This window comes from Camelus dromedarius, chromosome 5 (genome assembly GCF_036321535.1).
Source record: "Camelus dromedarius isolate mCamDro1 chromosome 5, mCamDro1.pat, whole genome shotgun sequence".
Classification (NCBI taxonomy): Eukaryota; Metazoa; Chordata; class Mammalia; order Artiodactyla; family Camelidae; genus Camelus; species Camelus dromedarius.
Window position 1 is genome coordinate 3,692,567 of NC_087440.1, and position 15,759 is coordinate 3,708,325.

Genomic DNA, 15,759 nt, shown 5'->3' on the forward strand with positions numbered 1-15,759 from the left:
TGCCAACATACGTCTAAATAACAAAAAGCCCCCGTCTAGGGGGCGAATGAGCTTGAACTCCCCATTGCCAAGTTTCTCCGCGCCCCGAACTCGGCGTGCCCTGCTGGGCGGACCCGAGCCGCGGAGGCTCTGAAAATGGCTTATCGGCTCTCTACTTTCTCTGTTTCGCAGGAGCGGCGGCATGGAGGCTCTCACCACTCAGCTGGGGCCGGGGCGCGAGGGCAACTCCTCACCCAACTCCAAGCAGGAGCTGCAGCCCTACTCGGGCTCCAGCGCTCTCAAACCCAACCAGGTGGGCGAGACGTCGCTGTACGGGGTGCCTATCGTGTCTCTGGTCATCGACGGCCAGGAGCGCCTATGCCTGGCGCAGATCTCCAACACTCTCCTCAAGAACTACAGCTACAATGAGATCCACAACCGCCGCGTGGCCCTGGGCATCACGTGCGTGCAGTGTACGCCGGTGCAGCTGGAGATTCTGCGTCGGGCCGGGGCCATGCCCATCTCGTCGCGCCGCTGCGGCATGATCACGAAGCGCGAGGCCGAACGCCTGTGTAAGTCGTTCCTGGGCGAGCACAAGCCACCCAAACTGCCTGAGAACTTCGCCTTCGATGTGGTGCACGAGTGCGCCTGGGGCTCGCGTGGAAGCTTCATCCCCGCGCGTTACAACAGCTCTCGGGCCAAGTGCATCAAATGCGGTTACTGCAGCATGTACTTCTCGCCTAACAAGTTCATCTTCCACTCGCATCGCACACCCGACGCCAAGTACACGCAGCCCGACGCAGCCAACTTTAACTCGTGGCGCCGACACCTCAAACTCAGTGACAAGTCGGCCACAGACGAGCTGAGCCACGCTTGGGAGGACGTAAAGGCCATGTTCAATGGAGGTACCCGCAAGCGGACCTTCTCTCTGCAAGGAGGCGGCGGCGGCGGCTCTAATGGCGGGTCGGGTGGGCAGGGGAAAGGTGGTGCGGGGGGCGGCGGCAGCGGCCCGGGGTGCGGCGCGGAGATGGCCCCAGGCCCGCCGCCTCACAAAAGCCTGCGCTGTGGCGAGGATGAGGCCGGTGGGCCTCCGGGGCCGCCTCCTCCCCACCCGCAGCGGGGACTCGGTCTGGCGGCGGGAGCCGCCGGCCCCGCGGGCCCTGGTGGGCCTGGTGGCAGCGCGGGCGTACGCAGCTACCCGGTGATCCCAGTGCCCAGCAAGGGCTTTGGCCTCTTGCAGAAGCTGCCCCCGCCGCTTTTCCCTCATCCCTACGGCTTCCCCACGGCCTTCGGCCTCTGCCCCAAGAAGGACGACCCCGTGCTAGGCACTGGCGAACCGAAGGGCGGCCCAGGCGCCGGGAGCGGCGGGGGCGGGGGCACCGGCGGAGGCACGGGCGGCCCAGGCACCACCGGCCACTTGCCGCCGGGGGCGGGGGCTGGCCCGAATGGCGGGGCCATGTTCTGGGGTCACCAGCCCTCCGGGGCAGCCAAGGACGCCGCGGCCGTAGCTGCAGCAGCTGCTGCAGCCACTGTATACCCGACGTTTCCCATGTTCTGGCCGGCGGCAGGCAGCCTCCCGGTGCCGCCCTATCCAGCCACGCAGAGTCAGGCCAAGGCCGTGGCGGCCGCTGTAGCGGCGGCGGCGGCGGCGGCGGCGGCGGCTGCCGGTGGCGGCGGCCCCGAGCCCCTGGACGGTGCCGAGCCAGCCAAGGAGGGAGGCCTGGGCGCAGAGGAACGCTGCCCGAGCGCGCTGTCCCGTGGGCCACTGGACGAGGACGGCACGGACGAGGCGCTGCCGCCACCGCTGGCTCCGCTGCCCCCGCCGCCCCCGCCGCCCACACGCAAAGGCTCGTACGTGTCGGCCTTCCGGCCTGTGGTCAAGGACGCCGAGAGCATTGCCAAGCTCTACGGCAGCACCCGTGACGCGTACGGGGGCGGGCCAGCTCGTGGGCCCGGGCCGGGGGCAGGGGCCGGCGGCGGCTACGTGAGCCCAGACTTTCTGAGCGAGGGCAGCTCCAGCTACCACTCCGCCTCCCCCGACGTGGACACTGCTGACGAGCCCGAGGTGGATGTGGAGTCCAACCGCTTTCCCGACGAAGAGGGCGCCCCGGACGAGGGCGAGCCCGGAGTGCCCGGCGCGCCCAGCACAGGAGGCGGCCCGGACGGCGAACAGCCCGCAGGGCCCCCGTCTACCACCTCTTCAGGCGCTGACGGCCCCACAGACTCTCCCGACGGCGGCAGCCCTCGCCCCCGGCGCCGCCCGGGGCTACCCCCAACCAGCCGGTCCGCATTTGGGGACCTGGCGACCGACGACATGGTGCGGAGACCTGAGACGAGCCCGCCGAGCGGCGGCTATGAGTTGCGAGAGCCTTGCGGGCCGCTGGGGGGCCCCGCGCCCGCCAAGGTGAGCCCCGCGCCCCTGCGGCTGGTGGTGTCTCCTCGCTTATCCCTCGGCAGCTTGGGGATGTGAGCCGAGTCCTGGCCGGGTGGGGAGCCGGAATTTAATTCTGAGCGGATGAAACAGCAGTAGGCCCCGGCTGCTCTCGATAGGCCCAGCTTCGGGAGTGCCATGGACCCCCCAACTGAGGGTTTCATAAGATAGAAATGTGTGTGGTGTGTTTTTGTTGATGGGAGTGGGGAGACAGGTAGAGACAGGCTGTCACACAGAGACAGATAGAAATACAATGGGTCTGGAGGGAGAAAGTGGAGGAGGGAAAGGGACCAAAAGCCAGAGAAAAGCGAGAAGGGCGTAGCACGCCCGCCTGGATGGGGATCAGAGCTCAGGGGAAGATGAGCGGGAAAGGAGGGGAGAGGGCGGCCTTTCCCCCAAACCGCAATACAGGGTACCCGGAACCTTCCTCTGACCCAAGTCGTAGATTTCCGAGCCTCTTCGAACTTGGGAACCGCAGGGTTCCTTGGCAGAAAACTGTCGAGACGGTTTTCGGGGCGAAAGAGGGGATCTCGGGTTGGCAGGGACGCGGGTTCGGGTGGGGTGTGTGTGTGTGCTGCTAAGCTGGAATCGTTGGCCATTTGAAAATGGGTGCGCACACCTGTACATTTCCATTCGGTCCATTAAAATAGGAATCATTAGCCGCATGCGGAAGGAGTCATTTATGCCGAGGACTGGGCGCGGGCGGGAGGGAAGACGCCGAAAAGGAGGCCGGCGAAGAGGGTGGGGGCGGCTTTGAGCAGCCTTTGGCTTGGAAGCCGCTTCATATTTCGGGTAATTTTCTCGAGGGCGGTAATAATTACTCGGGATCTACAATGGTGATGCGGCCTCAGAGGGCGCAGGGCTAGGGATAGGGCGCAGGGCTGCGCCGCGTGCGTCACGGCCGCCCGGGGTGCTCCGGTCCCGCGGGCAAACTGACCTCAGTCACCTCCTCAGGTTTCCTCCCGGCCGCGGTTCAGGGCTGGGCGGCACCGAGACTCCGCCAAGCGCCCTCCTAACCGCCTGTCATTTCTCGGCCGCCGCAGGTGTACGCGCCCGAGCGGGACGAGCACGTGAAGAGCGCGGCGGCGGCGCTGGGGCCCGCGGCCTCCTACCTCTGCACCCCCGAGGCCCACGGTAATGCCCCCAGCCCCCCTGCCAAGGTCGTAGGACAACCGTGATAGGAGGACCGCGGGCAGAGGGCCGGGGCCAGGGGAGGCCTGCGAGGAAAAACGGGAGGCGGAAAGAAAGAGCAGAGAAAACCAGAGAAAGAGGGAGAGGGAAAGAAAACCAGTGAAAGAAAAAGGAAGCTAAGCGAGGACTCCCAATAACTTGCATCGTTTGGTTACTTAACAACAGACCACCCTCTCCAGAACACAGATACCGCTCACATACACTTCATTCACTGGGTTAAACCTTTTAAAAGACACTCCTGGCACCCTTTTAAAGTCTTTTCATTTACTCAGCAAGTGTTTTGGCCCCAAGGTCCCCTGTGGTGAGGCCTGGTCCGGGCGGAGGTGGGGGCGCTTGGTGGCGCGCTTGGGTACCCCCGAAACGCCGTGGTAGCTGTAGCCCAACGCGGGGGTAGCCCAGCACGTGCGCGCGCGGGACCCAATGGCTCTCAAAGGAGGGGTTGAGGGTCGCAGATATCCGGGCAGGCCGAGCCCGGGAGGGTGTCTTCCCCGCTGAGGCTACCCGGATGGTCGCCGCCTGGACCGCGTTCTTGGCGCAGGTAGACCTGGCGGCCACGCGCGCTCGCGGTGCCCCAGTATCTGCGCACGATGTAGGTCGCTCGTCCCTGGTGGGCTCGGCTGCTCGTTTCGCTCTTTTCCGAGGGGCTGGGGAGGGGGCGTGGAACCGGAGATGAGCAGATCGCGCGTGAAGGAGGGGGGTGCCTGGCCCAAAGCCTGAGGGTGTGGGCCCAGGCGCGCAGCCAGCAACCAGCGGCGGCCACCACGCTTTTAATTAGGGCTCGGGCGCCCCGACCGCGGCAGCTCTGGCCGTATCGGGGTCACGGTTTCTTTGCCTCTCCTTGAAACTCGGTTTATTGCCTTTAAGAGCCAGATAAGGAAGACAATCATTCGACCGCCGACGACTTGGAAACGAGGAAATCCTATCCAGACCAAAGGAGTATCTCCCAGCCAAGTCCCGCAAATACAGACCGAGGTGAGCCCTAGGACCCTCACGCATCACCCCACCCCCCCCCCAGAGCTAGGGCCCAGGTCGCCCAGGTTTTCCACTGGCTCCGGCTTGCGAGGAAGGTTTTCCATCAAGCCTAAGGGGCTGCCGGTCCCCTCTCGCGGCTGGCAGATAAATATTTAAACAACGTGGGCAAGGTTCTGGCACTCCTTCTGAGTTGCCTACCTCCTTGGTGGGTTCGGGGATCTTCCGGGTAAGGCAAGGAGGCTTAATGGAAGGAAATAAGCATCATCACCCACATAAAACAGGTCAAAGGGCACTTCCTGCCCTAAGGTAGCCTGTTTTCCCTGGGTCCACTCTCCTCCAGTGGGTCACTATCTAACATATTGGCTATAGCCCCTAAAATAAGGCCTTGAAAGGTGGGTGATACTGGATGCCTGTAACTGTCTTCTCTGAAGGCAGAGTCTGAAATTAGTCCCCAGATTAGTGCAGTTCCCAGGAAGCTCACGGTTCCGCTCCCAAGGCCTCGCCCAGGAGAAAACCCCTCTCGCTTGCCCTTGTGTCCCAGGTGAAGATGGACTCACCCTAGATGTCACGGGAACTCAACTAGTGGAGAAAGATATCGAGAACCTGGCCAGAGGTGAGGTTAACCCTGTGAAATGGGGGTATATGCTGTGCGTGGGGGAGACGGGGCCTTCTTGTAGCGGGTGTTATTCCTGTAGGAGTGAGTGTGAGACGACAAGGCTCTTGGGGAAATCAGTCTTCACTGAGCCAAAAGTGTACTCCCCTGGACACATTATCCTGGCACAGAGGTGGGGGGGTAGGGGGGAGGGGAGAGGGAGTCAACCACCCTGGAGTTCCCATGGTCCAGCCTTTCTGAATAAAAGCCTTTCTGAGAAAGAGCAATGAGTAATGATCCTCAGAACTTGATGCATGTGGACAATCAGACGGGACAATCTGGGTCTCTCAACCTCATGGGAAAACAAGACATTTTCTGAATAGCAAGATTTTGTGGAGGCATTTACTTTAGGAAAGTCTGAGAGGTTTATTTTTTTTTTCCCTGGAATTAATGCAGAATGACTCCACCCCACCCTAAATGGGGTGAGGATGGAGCTTGTTGGTGGAATGGGATCCTAGGAGTGAAGCAAGGGAAAGAGGATGGCTTGAGGCACAGAGAGAGGAGCCTCTCACCCCACTTTGCTCTTCTGTCTCCCATTTTTCTGTTTTTGGAGCATCTGCCAGGGGAGGGTTTCTCAGAGAAACTCCCCATGTGGAGGACCCAGATACCAACTGCTCCATGGTTAGGGCAGCTCCCTGCCACTCCTTTGGAGCTGCTTTTGAGGGCATCCACGAGGCTTTCCACACCCAAGGCCCCCCTGCCCGGGGTTGGACTTGGAAATTGGAGTGAGGAGGGAGAGAAGCATTGTTGCTCTCCCATTCTTCTTAATTATGGAGTTTACAGGCTATGCAATTACCTTCAAAATCCTTAGTGCTGTATATGAGGGTTCTTAGTATGGATGTGGGGTCCTGGGACCTTTTGAAATTGTAAACTGTGGTGAATATGTGTATTTTTCCAGGGCGGGGGTCCAAGACTTTGGATTCTCCCTCGTCTGTATCGTTGAAGGGAGTGATTAGGTCTGTCATTTGAAGATGTAAACTGAGTCTTTGTGGGCCAACCTCTAAGTTTAGTGAGTTAGGAACAACTTAGAATGGATACAACGCTGGTTAGTGCCTGGGGCCAGGGCCTAGAAGTCTAGCATGCGTTCTGCTGTCCTGAATTTGATTCTCCTGGGCAACTTCATCCCCTAACCCCATTTCCTGCGCAAAATCTTTTGGATGCAGATAGAAAAACTGACTGCTGAGGGTCTCCACTATCCAGTCTCACCCTCCTCAGCTGCCGGCCAGGACAGGACCTGGCTGCCTTATAGGCCCCCCTGAGTCCCACCACCCTCCTCCTTTACCTCCCACTCTGGCCCCTTCACAGACGAATTGCAAAAACTGCTCCTGGAACAAATGGAGCTCCGAAAGAAGCTGGAGCGAGAATTTCAGAGTCTCAAAGGTACCCCCATTCCGACCCGCCCGAACCTCATCGCCAGAGCCTTCTTCCTGCACGCCCCGGCCTCGCCCCGGGACCCCGGTGCAGGCATCTGCCGCTGCGCGCGCAGCCGGAGCCGCCGAACTCCCCCCTTTCCCCGGGTTTCCCGCTAGGCCAACGACGGAGGGGGTGGGGCTGGGGCTGGGGAGTGGGGAAATGGGACCGAGGGAGGGGGCTGTGCCTAACAGCTCTCACTTAATCAATTTGCACAGATAATTTTCAGGATCAAATGAAGAGGGAATTGGCTTATCGAGAAGAAATGGTGCAACAGCTGCAAATTGTCAGAGGTAAGACGGGAGTCAGGTGAGCGCGTGCACGGGCCGTAACTGCCTCTCGTCTGGCAGGAGCCGCAATGTTGGCTCAGTCATTTGGATTTAAATTGAAGGTAATTTAACAATTATTTTTTTTATTTAATATCCTTTGTATACTCTGATTAGCCTCAGAATGGCAAGCGAGCCCAGCAAACGGCTTGCAGGCATCATTACATGGAGTGATTGAACTTCTTATCGCGGCAATTTCCATGGTTTCTAAATTAAAAATCGAGGCGTAAAATTACCTGGGAAGTAATGCCTAAGTTTGCTTTAATTTTGGTTAGATCCGTCTGCCTTTAAGCGCCATCCCAGGCCATTTCCTCCCTCCGCCAAGCTGCAGTTTGGAGCTTCGACGCCCCCTCCCTTGGTCCCCAGGACTTGTTTCTGCCAGGGGCTGAGCGCTGAGAAGAGGGTGAGGCCCGGGCTGTGACCCCAGTGGCCCTAGGGTGGTCTCATTTCCTCACCAGCTACTTCCCATGTCTTCCAGACACTCTGTGTAACGAACTTGACCAAGAGCGGAAGGCGCGCTATGCCATCCAGCAGAAATTAAAAGGTGCGGAAGCCGGGGAATAAAGATAGGAAGGGTGCCAGGAGCTGGCTGTGCTGGCGAATGAATGAGTGAATGAATGAATGCACGACGTGGCTAGTGAAAAGGGAAGGCCAGGTCTACATGGATCAGAAGCTGAGAGGAGAGAAATGGGAATTGATTTTAATGGAGAAATGATTCTCGAACGGTGGGCTAGGGAGAAAGAGCCCTTGAGCTCTGAGCATTGGGAAGTCGGTCATCGCTTCCATATCTGGTCTTGGGCTGATCTTACTGTGCCTCAGTTTCCTCTTCTGTAAAATGGAGCTATTGAACCTGAGCAGTGATTCTGAATCGCCAGGATCTCTCCACTACCCTCCCATCTTCTGATCCGCTCCCTTGAGAGCTCCTGAGCCTGAAGCGGGTGGGTGAGACCCGCACAGACGGGTAGAGGGGTGGCGCGTGGACCGCTCGGGTGAGGCGAGGCAAAGCAAGGCAGGCGAGGCGCCCAACGGGCCAACTCGACTGTCTCCCCAGAAGCCCACGACGCCCTGCACCACTTCTCCTGCAAGATGCTGACGCCCCGGCACTGCACTGGTAACTGCTCCTTCAAGCCCCCGCTGTTGCCCTAGGGCCGGCCCGGCCGCGCCCACGCGCCCTCAAGCCATGCTGCTCTCTTCTTGTAAATACCTGTGGCCGCGGCGGCCGAGAGCGAGATACAAGCCATTCAGACCGGACCGTTGTAAATACAGCCTCCCGCCCGCCCGCTCTCCTCCCGGGCGCCTCGGCCTTGGCCGCCCCCTCCCGGGCGACCCAGCCCAGGACCCCTTCTTCATTTCCAAATGTAAATATCATCTCGCCCCACGGTTGAACTCCGGGGCATCGGACTTCATGGGGTTAACTGGACCGAAGGGGGTAAAAAAGGGGAGGGGCCCCCCCTTACAGCTTCGGAACCCCTATTGTGAATACAATGTAGCAACTTCTCTGGCCCCGCGCTCCCCGCCCCGTCCACTTCTGAAACTTGTTCCTAACGACAAAGTGGCTATGTGCAATGGATATAAATGTACTGTGAGTCTCTTGGTTCAGTATTGGGTTCACTTTAATTTATTTATGCTATAAATTATTTTTGCCTCCTTCTCCTGGACCTACTTCCAGCTCCGTTTTGCATTCCCCCTTGGGTTTTGCTTTGTCTATTTTTTGTTGTAATCTCTTGATGTAACAGCACTTTAAAAGGGGCGACAACTGACTCACGAGATGGAAACCACCTTGACTGGGGAGACCACCCTGTATCCGTGACTTTTGTTTTTAATAATAAAAAAAAAAGTAAATCTGTCACTTCCTGGGGCTGTGGAGGTGGGAGTGTGGCTGGAGGAGGGGCGGGGGGCGGAGGCAGGCTGAGGGCCACGCAACACGTGGGATGTGGGGACCGCAGCTCGGATTCAGGGGCGCTCAAGCTGAAAACCGCGCCGGCTCAGGTGAGCAGCGGCGAATACCCCGACCTCTCCACCAGTCCTCCAGGCACACCCAGCTTGCCCAGCAGCAACCCTCGCCCCATGTTTAGGATCCTTCCTGGGGCCTCCGCCGGGAAAAGGAACTACCGCAAGTATCTGACTCTTAAGAGTTTACTTGTGCCCATTTGCACACCTGCCCCCCCCCCCCCGCCCCGGGGAAGACACCTCCAGGGTGCTCAGGGACCGAATTCTCGCCCAGCCCGAAATTCCAGGTTCAACCAGAACTGCCAGGAGGCGCGGGCACCGTCGGCCTGGCCTAGGGGCGGGAGGGACAAGGTACGTGGGGGTGGGTCTGGGTCCCGCAGGCCTGGAAGGCTCGCGGGAGACTCGCCGCTTGTGCGCAGATGCCCTGCCGCCTGCCTCGCTGCTACCCGGAGGGAGGAAGCCCTGGTGGTTTTTAAGTTTCCGTCCATTTTAGTCCCAGGGGGATAGAGGACGTCGAGAAGCCCAAGGAGGAAGGTGAGATACGCCGGCCGCTGGAGTCCGTGGGGACGGCCGCGGTTGCTGAGGCCTTACCTTGCCCCCCTCCTCCCTTCGGCCTCAGTTTCCACAGCGCACCTGCTGCTTGGGCTGCAGATAAAGAACGGAAACTGCAGCGCGCTCTTTGGAGGGGGAGGAGAGTGTGGCTCGAGTGGGAAAGCGCATGGTCCCGGGAGTCATTCAGTCCTGGCTTCCAATTTCCCCTCCTTAGCTGACTAGCAGGAGTGCTGTGTCCTGCCCTTAATTCTTCCTAGGTCTCCGTTTCGGCCTCTAAATTAATATTCAGGCGTCTGTCCCCGCCGGCGCGTGGACGCGCTGTGGGAGGGAAGGCAGCGCAGGAGAGCGCTCCGCAGCCTGGACCCCCCACCCCGACGACGCAGCCCTCCGACCCCCCGGGGCCCCCACTGCTCGTCTCCTGGCTGCGCTGGGCGCCCTGGACGGAGACCCTGGAGGCGGGCGTTCAGTACCGGGCCGCCGGGCGAGCAGCTCGGGCCCGGGAGCCCTCGGTTGCGAGGGTGCGGAAATTTCGTGGCGGGTCGTCGGGAGGACCCAGGGCGGAGCCGACGAGCCAGGGCGCCATCGGGGCCTCCCGGAAGGGGCACAGGCAGGACGCCAGGCCCCAGACACCCTGCGCTGGGGCTCGGAGCCCTCATGTCCCAGGATATTCCGAGGTACTAGATCCAGACGGGACAGGAGAGAGAATGGCGGTGAGGGCGCCGGGTAATCCGTGAGGTGTCGCCAAGGGTTGAACTCGCCTTGGGACACGCGATTATCCCGACAGGGACCCTCCAGGGAACGGGATCATTCCTTCAGTGTACCAAAGGGGAAACTGAGGTCCGGAGAGGAGAGCCACGCGTCCCCAGGGCGTACCAAGGGCGAGCGGAGCTGGGACCTGCGGGGACCGCGGGCTGGGAGAGTGCACGCGCCTTTTCCCTTTGGGCGGAGCCGCTTCTTTGGAAGTGGCACTTTCCTTTTCTGTAAAATGGGATTAACTGTTCCCAGAAAGTTCCGTGGCTGCGGCCCACACTGAAGAGCCTGGCAAGTATTCCTCTTCACCTTTCCTTTCCGGATTCCCCAAACAACGGGAAAAGCGCCGTAGGCGTCTGGGACCTGCCGGAAAGGGCGCCCCATCTGCCGGAATCTCTGTGGATTGGAGGTGTAGGCGGATGCGACCCAGAAAGCTCTGTCGCAAAAGCCCTCCTGGGCTCCGATTCCCTTCAGAAGTGGTTTGTTCCCCCCCCAAATGTTAATAACCAAACGATTGGTATGGATGTAATTATCAATAATTATACGAATTATTGCTGATTGCGGGGCTCGTAGCTACTTTAATTAGTTTACCAGATTCTAATTAAGTTAAATGAAACATTAATAGGGAAAATATGCTTTGAAAAAAAATCCATGCTTTTTAAAAAAGTCTATTTCTCGCCACAACGTTGCCACCTTGCGACACGTTTTAGGCATTACAGCCAACGTCCGAAGGCCTCAGACTAGGGCGTCTTGTTTTAGGGAGAAAGAGTGGGGCTTGGGGAATCTGGAGCCAGCTATAGGGCATAGAATTTCTTCCCCGCTGTTTATTCCACATCTCGGCTCCGGCGGTGCCCACAGGAGGTCGGGATCTGGAGACTGAGGTCTGGGGGTGAAGAATCAGGTAAACATGCCTCTTCAACCTCCCACTCCTTTTTCAGCAGAAGAACTCCAGACCCCTGATGAGGAGCTGGGGTAGGGCTGGTGGTCTCTATCTTCACCTGTCCCAGAAAATCCAGGGTGATAAAACTGAGCGAAGGTAGGAGGAGCAGGCGTAGACAGTGTCAAGCTGCTTGATTTTTCACTCCTCTGGGAGAAACCAGTAGTTGCTCCCAACCTCCATTTCCTCTGCATATGGGGGTAACCTGTCAGCAGATGACCCTTGGAAGACCCCTGGATTCCTGGGAGTAACCTCTGTGTTACTGTGGTACTTGGTTCATGAAGGTAATAGGGTGCTCACCTCCCTGAGTTAACCTAGGTCGTGTGTTTCTGTTTCTCGAGGGCTGTAGGTGCCTCGGCAACTAGGCCACATCTTGATCTTCCTTGTGGCCTTCAACACAGGGCCCAGTGCATCACAGGTACTCAACAGATGTAGACGAATGGGTTCCATCTTTGTGGTTCATCTGGGTACTGACAATGTCTGGGAGAAGGAATCCTTAGGTGCTCTGGACAATAGCTACTGGGAAGTAATTAAGCTCGTTTGCATAGTTAATTAAATACAGGCTTACTGCTCAGAAGATCCTTCATTAATAGGATTAGTTTTAGGGGGCAGGGGGCAGGTAGAGTATTGTCAGCCTAGGACAGGAAAGCTTTCTTCCCCTTCCAACTGCATCCCAAAGAGGGTGATCCTTCACCCCATCTACTTTTGCAAGGTCACTGGGTGCATTCCTGTCCACCCATTCTCAGCTACCCTGATATAAAGTCTAGCCTTGATCCTTTGCAAAAATGTGACTCCTGTCCTTGATCACCAACAAAAGCAGAACCGGACCTGCATGCTCTTTGTATTATTCTAAACTGTCTCATTTCCCACTCCACACCCCCAAAGGGAACATAGTGTTTGGTTAAGAGCACAAGCTCTAGAGCCAGATTTCCTGGGTCTCGGTCCTTTCTCTGCCATTGATTAGATTTGTGGGCAAGTTGTTGAATCTCTGTGCTTCAGCTTCCTCGTGAATATTATGACGCAAAAAGGATACCTACCTCATAGGGCTGTGCAGAACTGCGACAGCCAGCTGTGTCTTTGGCTTTTACAGCACTAGGAATTCCCTGTGTCTTTCCTGATTTCTGTTGAGGCAAGGGTTATGCCAAGAAGGATGAAGAATGATGAGTTTCTTTAGAAGGAGAGAGAGCCAGACCAACATTGGTCATTTCCTTGTTGGGCATCCCGGAAAAGAACCTTTGAAACTACTCATCCAATTGCCCAAGTGGCCTCCAAGGAACCAGGTATCTTGAGGGGAAGAAAGGAAAACAAAGGTCGTCCTCTAACTCCATGCATTGGAGGCGGTGAGCCGAGGAGTCGCAACGAGAGGTACCACAGATCCCTATTTTTGGTTGTTACTTCCACTTAAGAGAACAGAAATGGATCCTTGCTGGAACGCTGGTGGGTGGCTCTGACCACCCTCCGGGAGAGGACCCAACACTGCTCTGGGTGGGGAGGCCCTGGGGCTCCATGTCTGTCCATCTGCTTTGACTGAGGCGAGCACAGAGCCTGGGCGCTGTGAGGACGCTGGAGCAGACCAACCAGGCTCCCAGTGACTGCAGGACTGTCGGGCTGACTGCGTGCGTGTTCAGGCACCAGGAAAGTATATGTGCAGTTTTCTCCTGGAAAGAAATTGGCATCTCAAAAACACTGACAAACGCATCACAGGAAATCTGAACTTTGTTGGCCTTTCCTCCCCACCCTTCTCATCTTAAGAATTAGGACTGTGCTATTTGCAACTGAATTACCTGGGGGTCTTTTCAGGGTCTATGCCTCTAAAGGTCTTATCAGGCTTTGCTTCAGCTGCTTACTAGTTATATGATCATGCCCAGGTCGCTTTACCTCTCAGTGTCTCCTGTGAATGGTGGCAGTAATACCCACAAGGCAGGACTGTCGGAAGTATTAAAAATGAGGTCTCTGTGAAGGACGTGGTAATGTTCAATAAGAAGTGGGCTTTTTTTTTTCTTTCTTTCATTCTTTTTTTTAAGATTCAGAGGCAGCTTGAGAAGTCAGTCTTGTTCCAAGTTCCTGTTATAGTACAGCTTAACGTTTATGGTAGCATTAAGGTCCTGTTATGTTTTGGAGGTGAAACAAATCAACTTTAGCAAGGCCGTTTCTCAGTACAGAACTCAGTTCAGAGGGAAGCAGAGGCAAGATTTGAAAGACAAGACTGAGGCCCAAGAGCCAAATGTAAAAAGCACAGCAGAGCGATGAATCTAACCACCCACACTTTTTTTCTATCTCCAGGGACTCCTTTGTGTCACAAAGTAGAACCTGTTCAGCTTGCACCTCAATGCAAACACTTTTTAAGGGAGCCTCAGGGACAAAAATATGGAACGCTTCACGAATTTGCGTGTCATCCTTGCGCAGGGGCCATGCTAATCTTCTCTGTATCGTTCCAATTTTAGTATATGTGCTGCCGAAGCGAGCACGACTAGTGAGCTCGCTCACGAAGTATATAAAGCTAATAATACCAAAATCTTCCCGATTATGGCGATTTTACTGTCAATTTTATTTTTAATTCTAAAGTATCTAAGAAGTTACTACCTTCTGTATCACACATGCTGTCATTATCTTTTGTAGTTACGACTAGCTGAAATCTAATTGTCTCCCTAACCCTGTTACATCCCATATGCAAATGAAGGGACCATGGGAAATTTGCCCTCCCTACCGACCTCGGTGCGCCTGGCGGACGGCGCGGGCAGGCACGCTGGGTCACGTGGTGCGCGTTCCCCGCGCGCCTCTTCCGTGCCAGCCGGGCTGTGCGCGCGGGGGTCGGCCCCCCGCCCGGGGCCCTCCCTGCTCGTGGCAGAGGAGGACGCCCCGGGACAGTGCCCCCCGTAACCGCGCAGGGTAGTGTCTGCGCGGCCAGAGGGTTTTTGCGGGGTGGGGGCCGCGGTGCCAATGAGGTCCCCACGGAAGTGCGGTCCCGGACCCCCGAAACGTTTGCGGTCAGATGGCCGGGCTGGGACCGGTGACCCCTGTGAGGGCTGGAGCCGCCGACCGTGAACCGGAAGGGGCTGGGCAGGGGCGGCCGAGGGCTGCGGCTTCAGCTCGATCGGGGTCAGGGCGCGCCGCTGCTTCCCCCGGGGCTCTCAGGACCTGCGCCCGGCACTTGAAGCCAAAGGGGAAGAGGGAGGGTGTTCATTTTGGGGCCCAGGCTTTGCACAGAGTGACTCGGGGAGGGCTGGGTGGCGATCTGGGAAAAGTCGCCACCCTTTGATCCAGCCCTGGGCTAGGCACTTAAGCCAGATCGGTGTCCCGTCCTCAGCTGGCAGGTTTAAAACTGAGGTTCTAGTTGGTTAAACTCTCAAGGCCAAAATTATCCTGCCAGTGGTGAAAGAAGTTGGGATCAGGGTGTAAGTCTGGTTTCAAAGACTGATCTTTTCCTCTTCACAGTGGAACTCAAGAGAAAAGCTTTGGGACCAGGAGTGTAGCCTGCCCCTTTTCCTCTTAAACAATACTCCCAAGGCCTTATCAGCTCGGGCTTTCCTTCCTTCCTTCATTCCTCCACCAAATATCCAGCCCGTATGACGTGAGCGCTGGGGCTGCAGGGGTGAACGAGTGGTAGGGTTGCTGGGGTCACGGAGCTTCCTTTCCAGCAAGGGACAAGAATTCTCAGTGCTGAGACAGACTAGAAAGAACGAGTGGGATACAGCGTGGCTGGAGAATAAAGGCCACTCAGTGGGTGGGCAGCAGGGAGGGGACATTTGAGCTGTCACTTGATGATAGGGATGCAGCCCTGAGAGGATAGGTCAGAGTTCCAGGCAGAGGAAGACCTCGGAGCCACCTGAGTCAGTTTCACCCATCTCGGCCAGTCCTTCCCTCGGGAAGCCACCGTGGAGGTACTGGGTGTTCCAGGCGGAGCTCTGGCTCTGCCCTGTGAGCCTGACTCAGGCCCAGCCAGGGAGCACCCAGCTTGGCCCTTGGGGACTTTGGAGCCCCACCCCTCCACCTGTCTTCAGTGAAATGGAAATCAGGTGTAGGTAGCCCAGCTTCTCATCTGACCTCTCTCTAAATAAGCAGTCAGCAAACACAAACCTCAGAATGCTAATATGGCCGTTAGTGAGCGAAAAGAGCTGATTTGGGCAATGATGTTTCTCTCAGGTTTACAAAAGGGAATTGCAAATAACCAAAAAGCGTATTAGCATTGATGGGAGATGATGCTAGTCTTCAATTAGCATCCACGTTTTTATTCATTTATTGAGAAGGCGAGCCTTTTCGACACAGTTGATGCACACACGTGTCGCGGTGACAGGTACAGCTCGTGGGTTCATAACTGTCTTATTGCGGAAACCAGCAGGAGAGGCAGCAGGTTGTTTACCATTTCTGGCTACATGTGCATGTGTTATTTTCAGCCAGAGGTGAGGTTTTGTTTGTCGAGTTTTTTGTTTGTTTGTTTGTTTGTTTTTTAATTGAGCAATTGTGGTACAGAAGAGAGCGAGCTGAATTTTAGTTCCCATTCTTCCCTGCACCTGTCTGTGTGACCTCAGCCAACTTCCTGGACTTCTCTGATCCTGTTTTATCTTCTGCAAAGTGGGGGAAATGCCCTCGAGGTGCTCTTTAACATCTT

At 57.0% G+C, this 15,759-nt stretch overlaps 1 protein-coding gene and 1 non-coding gene across 2 annotated transcripts; one reads left to right on the forward strand and one right to left on the reverse strand.

Annotated features, from left to right (window-relative positions):
* Positions 1–97: 97 nt before the first annotated feature.
* On the forward strand, positions 98–8,298 carry SKOR1 (SKI family transcriptional corepressor 1). Its single transcript, XM_031452907.2, has 8 exons — positions 98–2,383; positions 3,454–3,544; positions 4,466–4,573; positions 5,115–5,186; positions 6,531–6,605; positions 6,854–6,928; positions 7,440–7,505; positions 8,013–8,298. Exons 1-8 carry the CDS (start codon positions 182–184, stop codon positions 8,105–8,107), a joined length of 2,784 nt encoding a protein of 927 aa, XP_031308767.2. The 5' UTR covers positions 98–181; the 3' UTR covers positions 8,108–8,298.
* A 5,213-nt stretch (positions 8,299–13,511) lies between these two features.
* On the reverse strand, positions 13,512–13,618 carry LOC116153772 (U6 spliceosomal RNA). Its single transcript, XR_004137650.1, has one exon. It is a non-coding gene; the product is annotated as a U6 spliceosomal RNA (small nuclear RNA).
* Positions 13,619–15,759: the final 2,141 nt, after the last annotated feature.